The sequence below is a fragment of the Glycine soja genome, chromosome 11, assembly GCF_004193775.1.
Source record: "Glycine soja cultivar W05 chromosome 11, ASM419377v2, whole genome shotgun sequence".
Taxonomy (NCBI): Eukaryota; Viridiplantae; Streptophyta; class Magnoliopsida; order Fabales; family Fabaceae; genus Glycine; species Glycine soja.
In genome coordinates, this window is record NC_041012.1 from 40,334,711 (window position 1) to 40,353,585 (window position 18,875).

Genomic DNA, 18,875 nt, shown 5'->3' on the forward strand with positions numbered 1-18,875 from the left:
AGTGAAATAAATTAAAAATTATTCACTGCTTCTAAACAAGGCACTCTCGTCTGGTTCCATTTTTCATTGGTTTAAGTTACCAATGCTAGATGAGAGCAAAAAAATACTTATTTTCTAACGGTTAACATTATTAATTTTTACAATTTTCTCATTTTTATTTTTGAAAATAAAGTACGAAAATCGGCATACAAGAGTAAGTATCATTGTTATGAAAAGAAGACTAAAAAAATCGTCAGATATGATGATTGGTATTTGTATTTGTATTTCAAGTATTATGTCTGTAATGTTACAAGCCTATTAAAAAATTGGTATTTTGTACAAACTAGGTACTACCTCCAAAACTCCCATATACAGCAAGTAAGAATGACATGAATGATTTTCTGAAGAAATGTTTTTTATTTTATGTTTTTTGTGGTTAAATCTCCAACTAAACTTCATAAATACACATTTCCATATGAACAAGTCAAATTAGTCCATTGTCGGTAAAAGAACAATCGCACAAGCCGCAAGGCATCAATTTATACTAACTGGGAGCAAAGTATAAATGCGAGTAGATCTTTTATGTATTTCCCTCCTTTACCAATTTCACACTAGAAAAAGTAAAAACAACATATCTTTGATAAAATACAATGTTAAAAAAAGGCAAAAAAAAAAGAACAAATTTAAAAATATAGGTAAATTGGAATCCAAGTCTCCTCCATCGACATGAAAATGCTTATCGTACATTGAAAGAAAAGACAATTTTTGGGAGAAATAAAAAAAAGAAGACGAGAATATATAGTATGCATGCTAATATTCGACGACTTATACATATATATATATATACGTCTCCTATGACATTTCAATTTAACGGTTACATAATACTTATCTGCTTCATTACATTACTCTTAGAAAGCTTACTTGTAACATAACATATTGTTTATAGACGTGATAGTTTGTGTAAATGGCTGAGATGGACGTTGAAAGTTTGTTTAACTATGCGGTGAAGGGGCAGTGGAGAGAGGCATTAGATGCCTACAACAAAAACCCGGGAGCATTGGAAGCTAAGATCACAAAAGTGGAAGACACAGTGCTACACGTTGCTGTGCATGTAGGCCAAACTTGCTTTGTGAAGAGTGTGTTAGATAACATCGACAAAGAGGTGTCTCTCAACATCTTATGCATGCAAAACTCAAAGGGTAACACTCCCTTGCACCTTTCAGCACAGCTCGGGAACGTGGAATTGTGCCACAACATGGCCCAAAGGGACCCCAAACTCGTTTGTTTTCGCAACGTTGAAGGTGAGACCCCTCTTTTCTTGGCAGCTGTTCATGGCAAGAGAGAGGCTTTCTTTTGTCTCCATGAAAACCAACAAAGAAGACGTGATGATGAGGAGGATGGCTCGTTGTTGGTTAGGAAAAGCAACGGGGATACCATTCTTCATTCTACCATCGCTAGTGAATACTTTGGTTAGTACTGTCATTGACTACTCTAAAATACACTTATGGTGTTTAGTTTTGGTTTGATTCTTCTAAGATTAAAATTTCATTTTGATTTAAGTGTTACACTAAATAGTTCTTTCTAATAATTTCCTGCATTGACATATAATGTTAATTTTGGCTTATATGACAAATAGACATGCGTGTAATATGTCATATCATGATTTGTCACGTATTACTCATTGACAAGTTATTGATATAATTAAATTTAAGAAATTACTACCGTCTAAATCACTATTTGTCTATATATGTATCTATGGTCTCCATTAACCTTTACTCTTCCCGTTTCAAAATTACTAATGTTTAAATATTAAAAAAAATCATATTACTGATGTGATAGTTTTCAATGTGATATTAAAAATTTTATTCCAATTTTGCGCCTAATAAACTACATCAATCCAATGATTGAGTATTGTGTCTATCAATTATTCAACTATATATCTCCATTGATCATCCAATAGTTATAAGCAATGCATTTATGAAATGTAAGAATAATTTAGTAAAATTATTTCAACAAGTAACTTATTTATGGTAAATATTTATAATGGAGATGTATATAACGAATTTTGATAGGTTTGGCGCTTCAAATAATAGAGTTGTACCCAAACCTTGTGAATTCTGTAAACCAGGACGGGTTATCACCTCTGCAGATTCTTGCAGCGAAGCCTAATTGTTTCAAAAGCAGCACGCGGATGGAGTTACTTCAGAGTATTATTTACAAGTGTAAGAATATTTAACTTTCTTTCCAACAAATTGTTTTTCTTCATGTTTTATAATTATTCGCTTATTAAAGTCACATGACAAAATATAATCTAATGGTCTAAATATATACTACATCGATACTTATTATTTCTCACATTAACAACTATATGTAGTGCTCACTTGATATACGGTTTATTAATATATATATATATATATATATATATATATATATATATATATATATATATATATATATATATTATAGTACTGATAATCGGTGTTTCAATTTGTCAGGTTCGATTGTTGATGAGATTGAGGAAACATATGATATACGTTGTAATGAAGCAGACACAACTCATCACTACCCTATGAACTATGAAACATGCGCCACCTTCTTATCATTGTTGAAGAGTACTTGTGCGTGGTTAATCTTGTTTCATTTACTCCTTAATTTTCATTTTCTATACCTATCTACTCTTTGTGATGATGTGTGGATAGTGGATACTTTCATATATCATACACTGTGAACATATATTATTATTTTTATTATATCATATTGCTTATTATACCTATCTTCTTCAACCAATTTTTTTCCTGGAAAGTTTAATGCATCTATATCTTTTACGCCGTGTTACAGCAATTGGAAAAGATGACAACGCTGCAAGCAATGATGAAGAGAATAATGTCTCCCGAAAATCTGGTAATCTTCCCTCTTTTTGTAAATTCCATTTCATCTTTTATATTACTATATATGTTTGGCTAAGGAAACAGAAAAAAAAAAGAAAAGTAAAAATACAGACTTGTGTTTGGTTGAAAAGAAAAACTGTCTTTTAAGAAAGAAAAAAAAATCAAAATCTTCTATACTCTGTTTTTTTTCTTCAATTTAAATTTAATTTTTTTTCTGCCCTTTGTTTTCTCTCCATGAAAACAGAGAGAGAATTACTAACCAAATTATACAGAGTTTTATTTCTATATTTTCACCTATATATATATGTGGCATGCATGATATATTAACATTAGGTGCTGGTGGAAGTACTTACTCATGGTCAACTTTAAGAAGGTATTAGTTAATGCCCTAATTAATGTGTATATTATTTATGCAGAGGAAGAACAAGCAAAGAAATTGGAAAAGAAACGCTACCTGTTCCCTCCCAATTGGGGAGCAACGATCCGATTCCTAACCCATATGATGAAGATCTTGCTAATCATTTGCGGTTTTGGTAAGCACATGGCCATCTATAATTCTTAGTAAGAATTAGTAAGAAAATGTCTGTGCAACATCAATTTTTTCTTATGAAAGCTACGTACGCACCGCGTTTATAAGTGGATTATCACTTTCTTTTATTTTTACATTTTAAAAAAAACTAAAAAAAATATACACCAACAATATAAAATAATTTTAAGCTTTCATCCAATCACAAATCATTATATATATTAAATTTATTGATTTTTATAATATTTACCTTATAAGTTACAATGTAAATTGTGATCGAATGAAAATATAAAATTATTTTAACCTATTATTGCATAATATTAAGCTCGTAAAAAGAATTTTTTTTCTTGCAAAATATCATTGTTTGATGTAAAATTAATTGAGAGAAAGAAACTCTTGACAAAGTAGAAAATGGTGAATATTGATTACTTTTTCTTTTAGCTGAGTGGCTTTGATCTCGGATGCAGGAGCATCTTGGATAGGGAAAATCCAACGAAAGAAGGTGAAACACATTCTAGCCAAGCAAGTGATGAATGAACTAATTCAGCGAACTTGTTCTTCTTCCCTGTACAAGCATGACCACACTGGAACAAGTAACATAAATAGTAGTCCTAGTAGTAATAATCAAAGTAAGGAGAAAGGATGTTATCAGAAAATAAGAAGAACAGATTCACCTATTTTGATTGCAGCAAAGATGGGAGTGGCAGAGATGGTTGAGAAGATTCTTGAGACAGACCCAGTGGCAATCCATGACGTGGACGCTGATAACAAGAATGTTGTTCTTCTGGCCATAGAGAACAGGCAACCTCATGTTTACAGCCTGTTGAATGAGAGGAGCATGATTAAAGAGACTGCATTTCGTCAAGTGGATAACCAAGGGAACAGTGCTTTGCATCTTGCTGCCACCTATAGGAGTTATAAGCCATGGCGTGTCCCTGGTGCTGCATTGCAAATGCAGTGGGAATACAAGTGGTATAAGGTCAACATTCTCTCCTCCCAACAATTTTATAAAAGAGTGGTGATACATGAACACCTTTCCATTTTAAACACTCCACCAACATCTCTTATTTTTTTTTTATCTCTCTTCATATCACGTCATAAATTCTATAATAATTATATTTTTCAGCTAGTTAAGAACTCCATGCCACCAAATTTCTATGAACGTTACAACGAGAACGGGCAAACAGCGAAGCAGGTATTCATAAGTACACACGAGAGACTCACAAAGGAAGGTGGTAAATGGCTGTCCAAAACCTCAGAATCATGCTCGTTGGTAGCAGCACTTGTTGCAACCGTTGCATTCACAACCTCAACAGCTGTACCAGGCGGTCCGAATCAAAACACAGGTTATCCATTGTTTCAAGGAAGACCGGCTTTCAACATCTTCGCCATAGCATCACTTGTTGCACTTTGTTCCTCTGTCACTGCCCTTGTTTTGTTCCTCTCAATACTCACATCTCGGTTCCAAGAAAAGGATTTTGCTATGGACTTGCCGAGAAAGCTTCTTCTGGGATTGACCACACTCTTCACATCTATAGCATCTGTCTTGGTCTCATTCTGTGCAGGACATTTCTTCATCGTTGAAGACGAGCTGAAGTTTGCAGTTTATCCCATATATGTTGCTACGTGTTTGCCTGTGTCATTTTTTGCATTTGTTCAACTTCCTCTCTACTTTGATCTGTCCTTGGCTATGATAAGGAAGGTTCCTCAGCGCAGCTATAAATCACATCATCATTAGTTCAAGTTGTTGTCTATGACACCATCTACCTCTCACATATATTCTAACAAAGGAATAAAATTTCAAATATTAATTAAAAGTATTTTTTTTTACATTTTTAAATACAAGTCTTTCAAAGGAATAAAAGACTCACATTCACTTTCTTCTGCATCATATTCAAATTGTTCAAATAAATAATAAAGTCATTTTGGTTCAAACAAGGTTGTCTAAGACTTCATACAATTAATATAAAACCTTATACCCTAATGTCACATCCTATCATAGCGTTGTGTCTCGACGTTCTTCAGCACAAGATTCCTTAAAGTAATTCACCTAGTCATCTGCCCCCCGAACACAAAGTTCAAGATCATCATAGGATCCAAATACAAACAACACAGGGGAGTGAGTTCTCACATTCCTAACTAATAGAGAAACAAGACAACTAGATATACATATCATATAAACCAAATAAAATTTACTTACACGTAATTCTGTCACTTTGTCATTCAAAGTTCACTTTTCATCCATTAATCACACTTTTCAATCATCAATCGCATTACACAAGAATCACACGCTCTGATCAAGACATAATAACACATAAATTTCATAATAAACAATTAGCAAGCGCATGAGACAGTTATGCTAAGACTTAAGCCTATATGCAATGTGGTACCATGTCAGGGAAAAACCACCCTCGGGCGCTTAGGAGTACATAACAAGACACACCACACAATGAGTTTGTCAGGTCACTCTTACTAAGTAAAATCATAGGGAGACCAGTCAGGGTCACGATGTTTTGCGAGAATGTTCCAACCATATGGGATCAGCATAGGCTTAAAGGAGCACTTAAATCCGATGACCCCCAAGGCCTACACTCCGAAAAGTTCGTCAGGGTCTCTCCCTCCTGATTCAAGTCCAACCCCTAAAATCATTTTAGCACACAGACACTGCTTGTGAATTATACGATACTCACGATCTCACACTCATGTTTTAAACACGTACAACATATTGCGCTACAATTTAACACTGGTTCCTAAATAGGAAACCTACACTTTCTCTTAAACACTGCACATCAACGCTTTTCTCAAGATAACACTGGTCGGGTTATTGTATAATTCATAGCTCACAATATAATTAGTCACATCAAGTGTCAAATACACACACTTATTCACAATCAAATATCATGCCCACAATTTAAAATCTCATAATATCACGTCAGCCATATCATTTTTACATGTATCTCGCAAATTGACACATTCAACTTTGTACTAAATCTTCACAATGATATTATAATACCATTATAATAACTTATTACACCTTATAACTCATATACACATCACACAATAATAATATTTGCATGATACAAAACATATATATGTATATGTATATAGTAAATTAAACTACATTGTTTTTAATCAAAGAATTTCTATAACAATTAATTTAATATTACATAAAAAGAAATTACCACTAGGCATTAACCTTACAATTTTCTTTAATTTGTTATTCTAGTATTGCAATAATTATATACACATAACATGTTGATCATCGTCGTAGAAAAATTAGAACAAGATAATAATTTGTATAAAATAAGTCATTGAATAATATTATTTAAAATATAATTTACGTTAATAAAAAGAGTTTAATTTTTCTAAGGGGTTCACACTCAACACAAGAACACATCAATCTCACAGCAATTTCTCATTGGGACATCAACTGATTCATCAAACATATAATTCGTTGTAATAATTATAAGGATAAAATGAAAATTACAAAAATACCCTAAAACTCATTCTAATTGATATCTCTAAAGATCCTTACACATGTTCTCACTAATCCTCCATTATGAATAACTCATCCCTTACCTCTAGGTGGACTCACGTGTCTTCCGGCAGCGATAGCGACATCTTTAACGGTCTCTGTGATTCCTCCATTTTTTTCCTTTACCTGCTCCGATAGAGTTTCCAAACGTCAAAGAGTCAGAGAAGGGATTGAAGCCTCCACTTGTACTGTCTTGGTGTGATTCTTGGAGTGATTCCTTTTTCTCTCTCCGTGAATAATATCTCTGAAATCCCAACGGTGAAAGTGTGAGGAACTGAATCTCAAACCACATATCAAAATTTCATGAAAATCCAACGGTTAACGAAACCGGGATTGTAGTTTTACTGAGACCGTTTTGGGTTTCTACGGGAAAAGAAAAGACTACGATGTGAAAGGTATTTCTCTCAGCTCGAACATGATATCAAAATTCCCAACGGTGAGAATGCTCGAAATTGGATTGCGAACGTGGTTCTCAAATTTCACGACGATCCAACGGTGAGAATGCTCGAAAACTAACCTAACATCGCTATTTATACTTAGGGTACACACAACTTATTATTATTCTATTTATTTATTTTTAATATTTCATAAAAAGAACTCTATTTTATTCCCTATCAAATGAATAAATTAAATGTCCTTTTTTTTCCTTCAAATCATTATTTTTCATTATTTATTTATTTATAAAAATCTAAATCATTTTTCTAAAATTCTATTTATATAAAAATAAAAATTCTTTTTAAATTGGCTTAAAAAAAGGAATGTTACATTGTACATTAAAATTACACTTTTGCACTACTCATTTCCTTGTTTAAGAACTTTTTTGTTGAGCTCATTTCCTTGTTAATAAGCAATTATCATAGGCACCTTTGTAGGGAACTGTACAATTTGTAAATTTCATTTCACACCATTTATCTGTCTATTTATTCATTATATATTAACTTAAAATGTGAGTTGTTAATCACTTTTCTGCCAGTTCCCAAGTTTTTATGGTACAGCTGTTCTAGGGTAGTCTGAGAGAGGTCTTTGTTTTTTCGGTATCACTTGGGTGATAGGTGGAACTTAATAAAACATTCTTGTAAAACCGAGTTGGCAATTGCTATTTGCCAATGATGTGGTCACTGGTCAGTAAATGGGGTGGCCTGATGGATGGGAACAATCCGGAAGAAATTGTATTACTATTATTGAGTTATAGAACATTTTTCACAATAGAAATTTATCACATATTTCACAATATTTTTTTTATATATTTTTCAATCACATTACCACTTTATCACATATTTCATTCCTTTCGAAATTTCTCTCCTGTTTTGCAGCATGCTACTACCAGCAGCATACTACTAAGAGAACTTGTGAACACTAAGTCGAATATCGAGCTCTTTGGCATAAAATAAATAAATGCATTAGAACACTATAAAAGATAAAGAACATACACGAGATACCACCAATGCAACATACTACGTTATTTCATCAGACAAACACAAGCCATGTCCACGGCTACCACAGATTTATACCCTCGGGTCTTACGAGCATCACTCACAAATCACAATTGTCACAACATTATCGCAGAAGGGTGCAAACTGAAAGAAAAGAGCAAAAACACCTTTCAAAGATTTCTACATAATAAATATATTACGGAGAGGGGGACTTAGAAAATGTGTTGGAAAATATCTACATGACCTAAACTACAAATGATCAAGAGGAAAAGTAAAAATGGAGCCACTCTAATTACATTTAGTCACAGGAATAAATGTTCTGTCATCTGTTTTCAACCATAAGGTGGAACGAGTTTTCTTCACAATGTCTGCAAAAAGTCGATGCCTGCAACCGAAATGTGCACATCAGGAATGAACTACCATAGATACTAGACACATACATGAAACCCATCATTAGAAGATGCAATTTTCTAGCACTACATTAGACAAAATTTTGGGAGAGCAGAAATTTCAGCTAAGGAATTGGCTATACATGATAATGGCAAACCCTCCCACCCACTACCCTAAGGAACAAGATCTGTGTATAATAAAAGCTTATATTCTTCAAACTCATTAGTAATACGAGCAATGGAACAAAAAATGACCTCTGATACTCCAGCTTCTGAGTAACAATGCCATTCAGCAACAGTTCTGAACTGTACACCATTGCCCCTGCAGATGCAAAACATAGTATTCTTAATTTTGAGCAGATAGCAAGTTTTCAAAGCTGAATGAAACAGTTTCTGACCCTTTTCAAGAAAAGGCACACAAGAGGCATAATCTTCTTCACAAGATAAGATCAGTAGATCATCGGAAATTGTATCTCCCTTGAAAACAGATCTTCCTACTTTCTCCACTACCTAGAAAAATCAGTTACAGGCAAAAAGAATATTGAGATAGATCCAGTGTAATGTTGGAAAGTTGTGCCAAAAGAAAGAGTTGCTCAATTGCATGTAGTGATGTAAATAAGTGTCTGTTTAAATCAATAGTGAACCGTACGATTGATAAATAATAAAATAGAAAAATTACAGCGATTTTTTATCAATAATATTTGCTTATTCTATATGGATTTGTTCATAGAAAATCATGAAAAGGAGAAACTATCCCAATTCTAAAGATATGCTTTTCTTCAACCATATAGGAGTGCAACTGATGAATTTACATGGAGAAAGATGCATACCTGGCCCTGAACAGCTCTCGTTAAATTTGAAACAATCTCTTTACTGGGTTTAGTATTTGTGGTGACCAATACTCTTCGACCCTGCAGAAAATTATGATCATTTATGAAGAGCAACATGCAGAAAATGCAAGTTTGTATTTAAAATAGGTTTAATTAAACTTCAATCCCTCCTAATCTTAAAAAAAAAATGGTTCAGTTAGTTTGGATGTAGAATTCTATCCCCCTTCCCCAGGTAACCTGCACTTTATCACTGAATTTTTATGACACAAACTTCTTGTTAACTGACTAGTGACTATACTTATGGAGATGAAGCAGCCCAATTTCACATCAACAATAAACTAACCAGGGGACTTAATTGCATCTGATTGACAACAATGGGGACAACACTGTTACAATTAAAACCAGATGGAACATGATAAAATTGGTAATCTAAGAGATTAAAAGTATAAGATGTTTATAAAGAACAGTAATTAAGCCTTATCTCACTGGGTAGGGTTGGCAAGCCACATACACAATGGGATGTATTAGGTGAGAACAGTTTATAGATGAGAGACATGTTGAATGGATCTTTTCATAGATGATCAGAATTAGAAATTCCTAAAAAATTGCAAGATGACTTTAGAAAAACAAATGACTTTTTTACAATCGCAACTGGTGAAACACATCCATTATCCAAAAGATTATGATTTACTCCTTTCATTATGTATGTTCCATATATATTACCTTTAAAAGAGGATGCTGGATTGCATGTGCTAGTGAAACTGGCATGCTGAAACCTAACTCCTTTTCCTTTTTCACATCCCTCAATATGTAATTTCTCTCATCAATAAAACAGCTAGCTTGACCACAGCTTTCAATCCATAAGTGCGTGACCACCGGTTTACCAAAAGCAATAGCTTCTAACATATTCCTTGTACGCACAAATTGATTAGCTATGAAATGGGTTGCATCTGCAATGGAGGAAGCCACAGAAACTCCAAGCCGTGCTAAAATCTGCAATAAGAACAAGAAACAAGATATGTCTGGAAACCACATGTCTGTACTTACTGATAGAAGTTTACAAAAAAAATCAAATGATACCTTCTTCTGATGCTTAACAATATCTTCATCCAAGTGGTGGCTGTAAAGAATTCGAACATCAGTCATGTCCCTCCTCTTTCTTGAATCTTTAGACGGAGTAAGTAATTCAGATCTGATGTCCCTCAAGCTTTGAAGTTCTCTATGGAGCTCCTTACATGATCTTGAAAGATTTCTATTGCATGATTGTTTGTAATATTCATCACCCATACAAACAGGTGATGCATCATTCGCGGGTGTCTTACACTTTGCCGGAGTTGCAGATGCCAAGTCAGATGACTTATACCTCTCTCTTGGTGATTCATCTAAAGTGGTGACTTCAGAATTATTGATATTGTCCCCTGGATTTGCTTTATCTGAATTTAGCTCTGATATTTTACCTTGTTTTCGATCAACAGAAGATATCGCTGAACCATCATACAAAGATAAAGATGACCGAGCTTGGCAATTCACATGTGATTTGACAACAGAATCCGTTCTCATTTTTCTCTTCCCAGCAGTATGTTTCCCAATATCTTCAGGTTGTGCAGATGGTTTAGATGAACCAACTAATGTCTCGGATCGTTTGTCATCATTAGACAGCTTCCTAATCCTAAGAGATCTCCTTCCTTTAGGACAATCTAATGTATCCATTTCAGCATCATCACTGACATTAATCAATGGGTTTACTGCTAAGGACCGTCTAGTCCTGCGGGCAATTGGTGTAAAAAGCAAAACATCATCCTGCAAATGCCTTTTGCCGACTGAACTCCCTCTACCTTCTCCATTATTGCCACCAGGATTATTCAACTCATCAAGCTGATGTCTTTTCAAAGCTCCAGCTGACTTTCTTTGTGCAATTATTGGAGACAAGGATACTCTACCATTTTCATTAGCACGGGAGGTTTGGTTGCCTTCTGCATTTAACTTGCTCCTCTTTGATCTTGTCATCATATTGTCCTTTGTCCACTGCCTGACTTCTTTAGTACTTTTCTTTGATAAACCTGAAGTTTGTAACTCTGATTTAACATCAACTTTCCTTTTCTTGTCATATTGTTCCAAACGTTCCTTTGACGAACCCGACCCCACTTTTCCAGTAGAAGAGTTATTAACTTTATACGTTAAACTACTTCTAGTAACATGAGTGGCATCATTAGCAACATGATTGTTAACTCGTAGGAACATAATTATTAACTCGTTGGCAAGTGTACTAAATTTGTTACAAGTAGTTTGGAAGTTCGAGTGTCGAATCTACAAGGATTTTGTTTGTACTTAGATTAATACAAACTCAATTCAAAAGCAACACATAGATCATTTAAAATAAAGATAAAAAAATATAGGAGATAAGAGAAAGATTTAAAGATAAAAATAGAAGATAAAGAAAAAGATAAAAGAATTAAAGATAAAAATAAAAGATAAAGAAAGATAAAAGATTTAGATAATAAAAAAAAGATAAATTCAAGATAAGATAGTGTTAGGAACTGACTTGCCTTGTCTGCCTAGGATGCATGAGTTTATGATTTTTTTTTTTAACAATTCAGGTGATTCTATACTCACATCTATTCATTTACCTGCTGCCCCTGATGCCTCACGATCACAAACCTATTTTACCTATCTATCTCCCAAATGTCTTTGCAAAGACTCGATAGATAAAATGTATGAAGTTGTAATTCTAGATGTTTGCTTTGACGCATGGGCATAATGCAATCACTCTATGCCTAGGAATGATTTTATTATGATATCTTTTCTTCTTGTTCTATTAGAAGTTATCCTCTCCCAAGCGTTTAACCCCTAAAACTAATGCATATATATCTTCTTTAAATCTTATGTAGAAGTTACCCTCTCCCCAGCATCTAACCCCTAACACAATACAGAATATAAAGATGAGTATGTAAGATGAAAATAAGAAAGAAAACCTGATATTGCATTGATAAATAGTGAAGAGTACAAGGGGTTTGTCAGCCTCCCCCCATTCTTCTAAAATAAATTAACTTCAGGCAAGCCCAATGGGCTCCTGTGGGAAGGTGGACATTAGAAATATGAATGCAAATCGGAGGACAGGAAGTGTATGCTTCCGTTTAAAAAAAAATACCAGAGAAGAAAAAGCTTTACAATTTGCTAACCAAATGGAAAAATAATTTGTGGAAGGAATATAGATGATGTGACTAGTAGTAGATATAGCAGTCTGTCAGTATGTATTATGTTTGGATAAACTTCTTAATAAGTTCTTATAGAAAAAAAAAATAAGGAAAAAAAATGAAATAAGTTTCTTCCATAAGCAAAAAAACTAGTTTATGCATAAGCAAAAATTAGCTTTCGGGAGAGGCTAAATGAGACAACTTCTATAAATTAACTTATGTATAAGTTAATTTTAGCTTAACTTGTGAGAGAAATTTATTTTATTTTACTTTTTTTTTTCTCTTATAAGTACTTGTGGAGAAATTCATTCAAAAATGGTCTTATTATTTCTGTTTTATTTCATGTAGCCTCCTCCTGCGTCTTGCATTAACAAGTAACAGTTTTGTTACCTTTGTAATTGAAAAACTATACATCCTGGCTCCTTAGTTGATTACTTGAATGACTCAAATATGCTAAAGATTTGTGCTTTTGTTGCAGTTTTATTTGACGGCCATATATGCCATACTACTTTCATCAGTTTTGGGTTTTGGAGTTGCTATGGGCATCAACTATGCATATATCCAGTTTGTTACTTGGAGGCTTCAGGTTTCTCATGTTGATAACCCAGTATGAATCTCCTCACAAGGGAAACAACTTCATCGTATCTACTGATATGATGACCTGCCACGATGTTTATCATGAACCTTGTGTTTGTCAATCAATACCACTATCATGTAGTATATTTTTTTTGCGAAATAAATATCATGAAGTGTATATGCAAGAGAGCAAGAGAAGCAGAATCTTTTAACATTTTTTTTCTATGAAATTCTAAATTTATTTCACTGAATAATTCTCTGTAAAAAAAGTTAAGAAGCAACAAAAAAATCCTCCTTCCTTGCTATTGTTACTTGAGATAAAGTTAAGAAGCAACAAAAACTAAGCGAATTATTTAGTGAAATAAATTAAAAATTATTCACTGCTTCTAAACAAGGCACTCTCGTCTGGTTCCATTTTTCATTGGTTTAAGTTACCAATGCTAGATGAGAGCAAAAAAATACTTATTTTCTAACGGTTAACATTATTAATTTTTACAATTTTCTCATTTTTATTTTTGAAAATAAAGTACGAAAATCGGCATACAAAAGAGTAAGTGTCATTGTTATGAAAAGAAGACTAAAAAAATCGTCAGATATGATGATTGGTATTTGTATTTCAAGTATTATGTCTGTAATGTTACAAGCCTATTAAAAAATTGTTATTTTGTACAAACTAGGTACTACCTCCAAAACTCCCATATACAGCAAGCAAGAATGACATGAATGAAAAAAAAAAAAAGAACCTCCTCGTCACGCAGGTTCCTTCCGTCCTTGGGTGTTGCCCAGTGACTTGGTCACCGATGGAGTGAGTCTTTGCTCTCTACAAACGCTGGGGTTCCTTCTTCGATCCTTGGGAGTTCTGACTACCTCGATCTCCAAAGTTTTTCCTTATTTTTTCAATCGCGTGCCCTATCACTTTTCTCATCTTGGGCTATAAAGTAGTTCGTTACTACTTGCAATAGCCAACTTGAACTGCTCCTGATGGGAAAGAACAAGGGTCGTCAATCGCACTTAGCTGCAAAGCAAATTATGGTGAAGGGTACTACCTCAGGTTCCGGTAAATCCCAAACATCTGCTACTTCTGGTCTGGCTGGTTGCTTGGATGTTGTCCAAGCAAATCAGAATGCTTATACTGCTTCACAGGATAATCTTGTAGGCAAGGTGCTCGTAAAAAAGGCAGGGACAAATTATGTAAAAACTAATGATGTCGCACACCAAGTGTTTGATAATTTGTCGGAATGCAGTGTTGAATCTGAATCTTCCCCAGAGGTTTCTTGCACCTTAGGGGACAATGATTCAACCACTGATGATGATTCATCTCACTCCTATGGCTCTAAATCATCACCGCAGCTAGACGACAATAAGGCTCCCACTCCTTGGGTCAATTTGTTCAAAGATAACAAAAACCCTTCCAAAGGTTTTGGAATGAAGTTCTCCCCTCCACCCTCTGATGATGAAGTGCTGTTGGAAGAAACTGATTTGCAACCCCTGGAAGAGGCTTGGGGACATAGCCTTATTGGCTATGTGGCTGGCCGCTTCCTAGGAAAGAAAGCTCTGCTGGATTGTTGCCAAAAATGGGGAGTCAAGTTTTCATACTCAACTCATGAAAGTGGTTGGCTAGTGTTTAAATTTGAGTCTGAGGACGATCTGAACCAAGTCCTCTCTACAGGCCCTTACTTCATATTTCAAAGACCCCTACTATTGAAGGTTATGCCAACATTCTTTGATTTTGGCAATGAGGAGCTCAGCAAGATTCCTGTCTGGGTTAAACTCAGAAATCTTCCTTTGGAGCTTTGGAATCCTCATGCCTTAGGGAAAATCCTGTCCAAGATTGGTTCGCCTATTCGATCTGACCATCTTACTGCTTCTAAGGGGTCTATTTCTTTTGTTAGAGCTTTAGTTGAGGTTGATGCTTCTTTGGAAGTCATCGATGAAGTGCGATTTAGACTTCCTACATGGAAGACTTTTGTGCAAAAGATTGAGTATGAAAATAGATCTTCTTTTTGCACTCACTGCAAGATGATTGGGCACCGCCTCACTAATTGTAAAAATGTCACTGCAAAAAAGTTTGTTCTCATCACAGCCTGTCCCACCTTGGATCAACCACAAGTGGGTGATTAAGCAATGCCCCCAAATACCAATACAGCAGGCCCCTTTGATAATCCAAAGACTGTCCAGACTAATCTGTCTGTCCCTCCTCACAGAAAACATGTTCTGGTTGCAAATCATGTTCCTGTCTTTCAGAATTCTTCTGACCGCAAAGAAACAGGGAACACTGGGTTTGGTGATCCTATAGAAGAGGGGTTTGTTCAGGTGAAAACAAAACACCAGAAAAAAGGTAAAAAAAGGCAACTCATAAAGACAACTTGTACTGAGGATATGCAAGCTGATGTCCAAAGAGGAAGAAAGCATAAAGCTGTAACTAGGGTCGGGGAGACTTCCTCCCGTCCGAATCCATGATCATTGCCTCTTGGAACATCAAAGGCTTTAATTTGCCTCTGAAGCATCATGCGATGCAGAGCTTCCTTCGCTGCAAGGAAGTTAACATCATGGTTGTGTTGGAAACTAAGTCGAATAAGGTTTCAGTTAAGGAAATCATGAGAAGAAAGTTTGATGACTGACACTTCACCCATAACTTCGCTTCTCATAATGCTGGCAGAATTCTTATCCTCTAGAAGCAGGATAAGATCCATCTTTCTGTTTTGGAGTCAAATGCCCAATTGATTCACTGTGCTATTGATTGTAAAAGCATTGCCAAGCGCTTTCAGGTTTCATTCATCTACGGTCTTTACTCCATTGTGGCAAGAAGATCTCTTTGGATAAATTTGAATAGTATCAATGCTAATATGAACTACCCCTGCCTCCTCATTGGTGACTTCAACTTCATTCTATCTCCCACCGACTGTTTCAATGGAGCTGAGCCCAATGCTTATGAGTTTCAAGATTTTGTTGATTGATATTCTGACTTGGGGCTGGGGAGCATCAACACTCATGGCCCCTTGTACACGTGGACTAATGGCAGGGTGTGGAGCAAACTGAACAGAGCTTTATGTAATCAAGCCTGGTTCAATTCCTTTGAAAATTCTGCTTGTGAAGTTATGGAGTTTATTTCTATTTCAGACCATACTCCTCTAGTTGTCACCACTGAGTTGGTAGTGCCTAGAGGTAATTCTCCATTTAAATTCAACAATGCTATTGTGGATCATCCAAATTTCTCAAGAATTGTTACAGATGGCTGGAAGCAAAATATTCATGGTTGTAGCATGTTCAAGGTTTGTAAGAAATTGAAAGCTCTTAAAGCTCCATTGAAGAATCTTTTTAAGCAGGAGTTCAACAACATCTCTAATCGAGTGGAGCTAGCTGAGGCTGAATATAACAGTGTGCTTAATTCTCTAAAGCAAAATCCTCAGGATCCTTCCCTTCTTGCTCTAGCAAATCGCACTAGAGGGCAGACCATTATGCTTAGAAAAACGGAGTCTATGAAGTTTGCTCAACTCATCAAAAACAGATATCTCCTACAGGCTGATAAATGCTCCAAATTTTTTCATGCTTTAATCAAGCGCAACAAACACAGTCGATTTATTGCTGCCATAAGGCTAGAGGATGGGCATAACACTTCCTCCCAAGATGAAATTGCCCTTGCTTTTGTGAATCACTTTAGGAATTTGTTTAGTGCTCATGAGCTGACCCAAACTCCTTCCATTTCAATCTGCAACAGGGGTCCTAAGGTTTCCACCGATTGCTTTGCGGCCTTACTTTGTCCTACTTCTAAGCAAGAGGTTTGGAACGTTATTTTTGTGATGGATAACAATAAAGCTCCTGGGCCAAATGGTTTCAATGTTTTATTCTTCAAGAAGGCTTGGAATATCATTGGTGATGATATCTTTGCGGTAGTTAATGAATTCTTCACAACTGGAAAATTTTAAAGCAGATCAACCATGCTATTATTGCGCTTATTTCTAAGCATGATCAAGCCTCCCAGGTTAACCATTTTAGACCCATATCTTGTTGTAATTTTTTATATAAGATTGTGTCTAAAATTCTGGCCAACCGCATAGCCCCAGTGCTTGAGACTATTATTGGGGAACCTCAATTTGCCTTCATTAAGAACAAAAAGATGATGGACAACATCTTCCTAGTTTAAGAGATTTTGCGCAAATATGCCCGGAAAAGATCCTCTCCGAGATGCCTCCTAAAAATTGACTTGCATAAAGCTTATGATTCCATTTCCTGAGAATTCTTGGATTGGATGCTTAAGTCCATTGGCTTCCCAGCCCAGTTTTGTACTTGGATCATGGAATGTGTTTCTTCCACTTTCTTTAGTATGACAGTCAATGGATCCATTTATGGCCACTTCAAAGGGCAACGGGGTCTTAGACAAGGGGATCCTCTCTCCCCTTATCTGTTTGTGCTTTGTTTGGAGTACTTTTCCAGAGATATGAGTAGCCTCAAGGATGATACCAATTTTAAATTTCATCCCAATTGTGCAGGTATTCAGCTATCTCATTTGGCTTTTGCATATGCTATTATGCTTCTATCTAGAGAAGATATCTCTTCTGTGTCAACTATGTTTGCCAAGCTTCAACACTTCTGTAGGGTTTCAGTGCTTTCCATCAACTCTGATAAATCTGTCATATACTCAACCGGTATTAGGTCTCATGAGCTTTCTCATATTCAACAACTTACTGGATTTAGCTTGGGTGACTTTCTTTTTAGATACTTGGGTGCTCCCCTTTTATCATCTAGATTAAATGTATGTCACTATGCTCCCTTGCTTTCCAAGATTACTGGCCTAATTCAGGGATGGAGCAGGAAGTCTTTATCTTATGCAGGTAAGTTAGAGTTGATCACAGCAGTTATTCAAGGAATTGTGAATTTCTGGATGGGGATTTTTCCTTTGCCTCAATCTATTTTGGACCGGATCAACGCTTTGTGCCGTAATTTTTTGTGGGGCAAAGCGGATATTGGCAAAAATAAGCCCTTGGTTGCTTGGTCAGTAGTTTGTTCTTCGAAAAAAGAAGGGAGTTTAGGCCTTTTTAATCTCAAGGACTGGAACCTTGCGCTTCTTTCCCGTATCCTATGGGACTTTCATTGTAAGAAAGATTCTCTATGGGTTCGATGAGTTCACCATTACTATTTCAGAGGGAGCAATGTGTGGAATTACAATACTTTTTCATTCGATTCAGTTTTGATAAAGAAAATCATTCAAATAAGGGATTTTATTATCTCCAAAGAGCTAAGTACGGAAGAGGTCAAAAAGAGGATTCAATCTTGGAGCACCAATGAACAATTGCTTGTTGGCAAAGTCTATGAATACATTAGAGGTGTCAAGCCTGCTGTTAGTTGGTGTTCTGTTATATGGAACCCAGCAATCCCTCCTAAGATGTCTTTCATTCTATGACTTGCTAAAAGGAACTGTCTGCTTACTCTTGACAAAGCTGCTTTTTTGAACAAGGGTTCCCTCTGCCCTTTATGTTCAAATGAGGCTGAGTCAAATGCTCATTTGTTCTTTTCTTGCAGAAAAT

The 18,875-nt window shown here is 35.4% G+C and overlaps 3 protein-coding genes across 3 annotated transcripts; 2 read left to right on the top strand and 1 right to left on the bottom strand.

Annotated features, from left to right (window-relative positions):
• The first annotated feature begins 851 nt into the window (after positions 1 to 851).
• LOC114375584 lies at positions 852 to 5,210 on the top strand. Its single transcript, XM_028333409.1, has 7 exons — positions 852 to 1,448; positions 2,052 to 2,201; positions 2,475 to 2,597; positions 2,818 to 2,880; positions 3,284 to 3,400; positions 3,861 to 4,372; positions 4,520 to 5,210. The coding sequence occupies exons 1-7, from the start codon at positions 944 to 946 to the stop codon at positions 5,129 to 5,131; spliced, it is 2,082 nt and encodes a 693-aa protein (XP_028189210.1). The 5' UTR covers positions 852 to 943; the 3' UTR covers positions 5,132 to 5,210.
• Positions 5,211 to 8,364: 3,154 nt separating this feature from the next.
• LOC114373291 lies at positions 8,365 to 11,821 on the bottom strand. Its single transcript, XM_028330789.1, has 6 exons — positions 10,661 to 11,821; positions 10,304 to 10,573; positions 9,581 to 9,661; positions 9,149 to 9,260; positions 9,006 to 9,072; positions 8,365 to 8,746 (listed from the first exon to the last, which is right to left on the bottom strand). The coding sequence occupies exons 1-6, from the start codon at positions 11,819 to 11,821 to the stop codon at positions 8,650 to 8,652; spliced, it is 1,788 nt and encodes a 595-aa protein (XP_028186590.1). The 3' UTR covers positions 8,365 to 8,649.
• A 4,627-nt stretch (positions 11,822 to 16,448) lies between these two features.
• On the top strand, positions 16,449 to 17,276 carry LOC114373292. The gene has a single exon (XM_028330790.1). It carries the CDS (start codon positions 16,449 to 16,451, stop codon positions 17,274 to 17,276), a length of 828 nt encoding a protein of 275 aa, XP_028186591.1.
• Positions 17,277 to 18,875: the final 1,599 nt, after the last annotated feature.

What these genes read in the sequence shown, in the direction of transcription:
- LOC114373292 (XM_028330790.1), top strand. Translation starts at nt 16,449, where the DNA reads ATGGAGTTTATTTCTATTTCAGACCATACTCCTCTAGTTGTCACCACT.
- LOC114375584 (XM_028333409.1), top strand. Translation starts at nt 944, where the DNA reads ATGGCTGAGATGGACGTTGAAAGTTTGTTTAACTATGCGGTGAAGGGG. An exon ending in TAATGTCTCCCGAAAATCTG is followed by an intron (nt 2,881 to 3,283) that starts GTAATCTTCCCT and finishes TTATTTATGCAG; the next exon opens with AGGAAGAACAAGCAAAGAAA. An exon ending in GGGAATACAAGTGGTATAAG is followed by an intron (nt 4,373 to 4,519) that starts GTCAACATTCTC and finishes TATATTTTTCAG; the next exon opens with CTAGTTAAGAACTCCATGCC.
- LOC114373291 (XM_028330789.1), bottom strand. Translation starts at nt 11,821, where the DNA reads ATGTTCCTACGAGTTAACAATCATGTTGCTAATGATGCCACTCATGTT. An exon ending in TCCAGCATCCTCTTTTAAAG is followed by an intron (nt 9,662 to 10,303) that starts GTAATATATATG and finishes AATTTTCTGCAG; the next exon opens with GGTCGAAGAGTATTGGTCAC. An exon ending in CAGAAGCTGGAGTATCAGAG is followed by an intron (nt 8,747 to 9,005) that starts GTCATTTTTTGT and finishes TTTCGGTTGCAG; the next exon opens with GCATCGACTTTTTGCAGACA.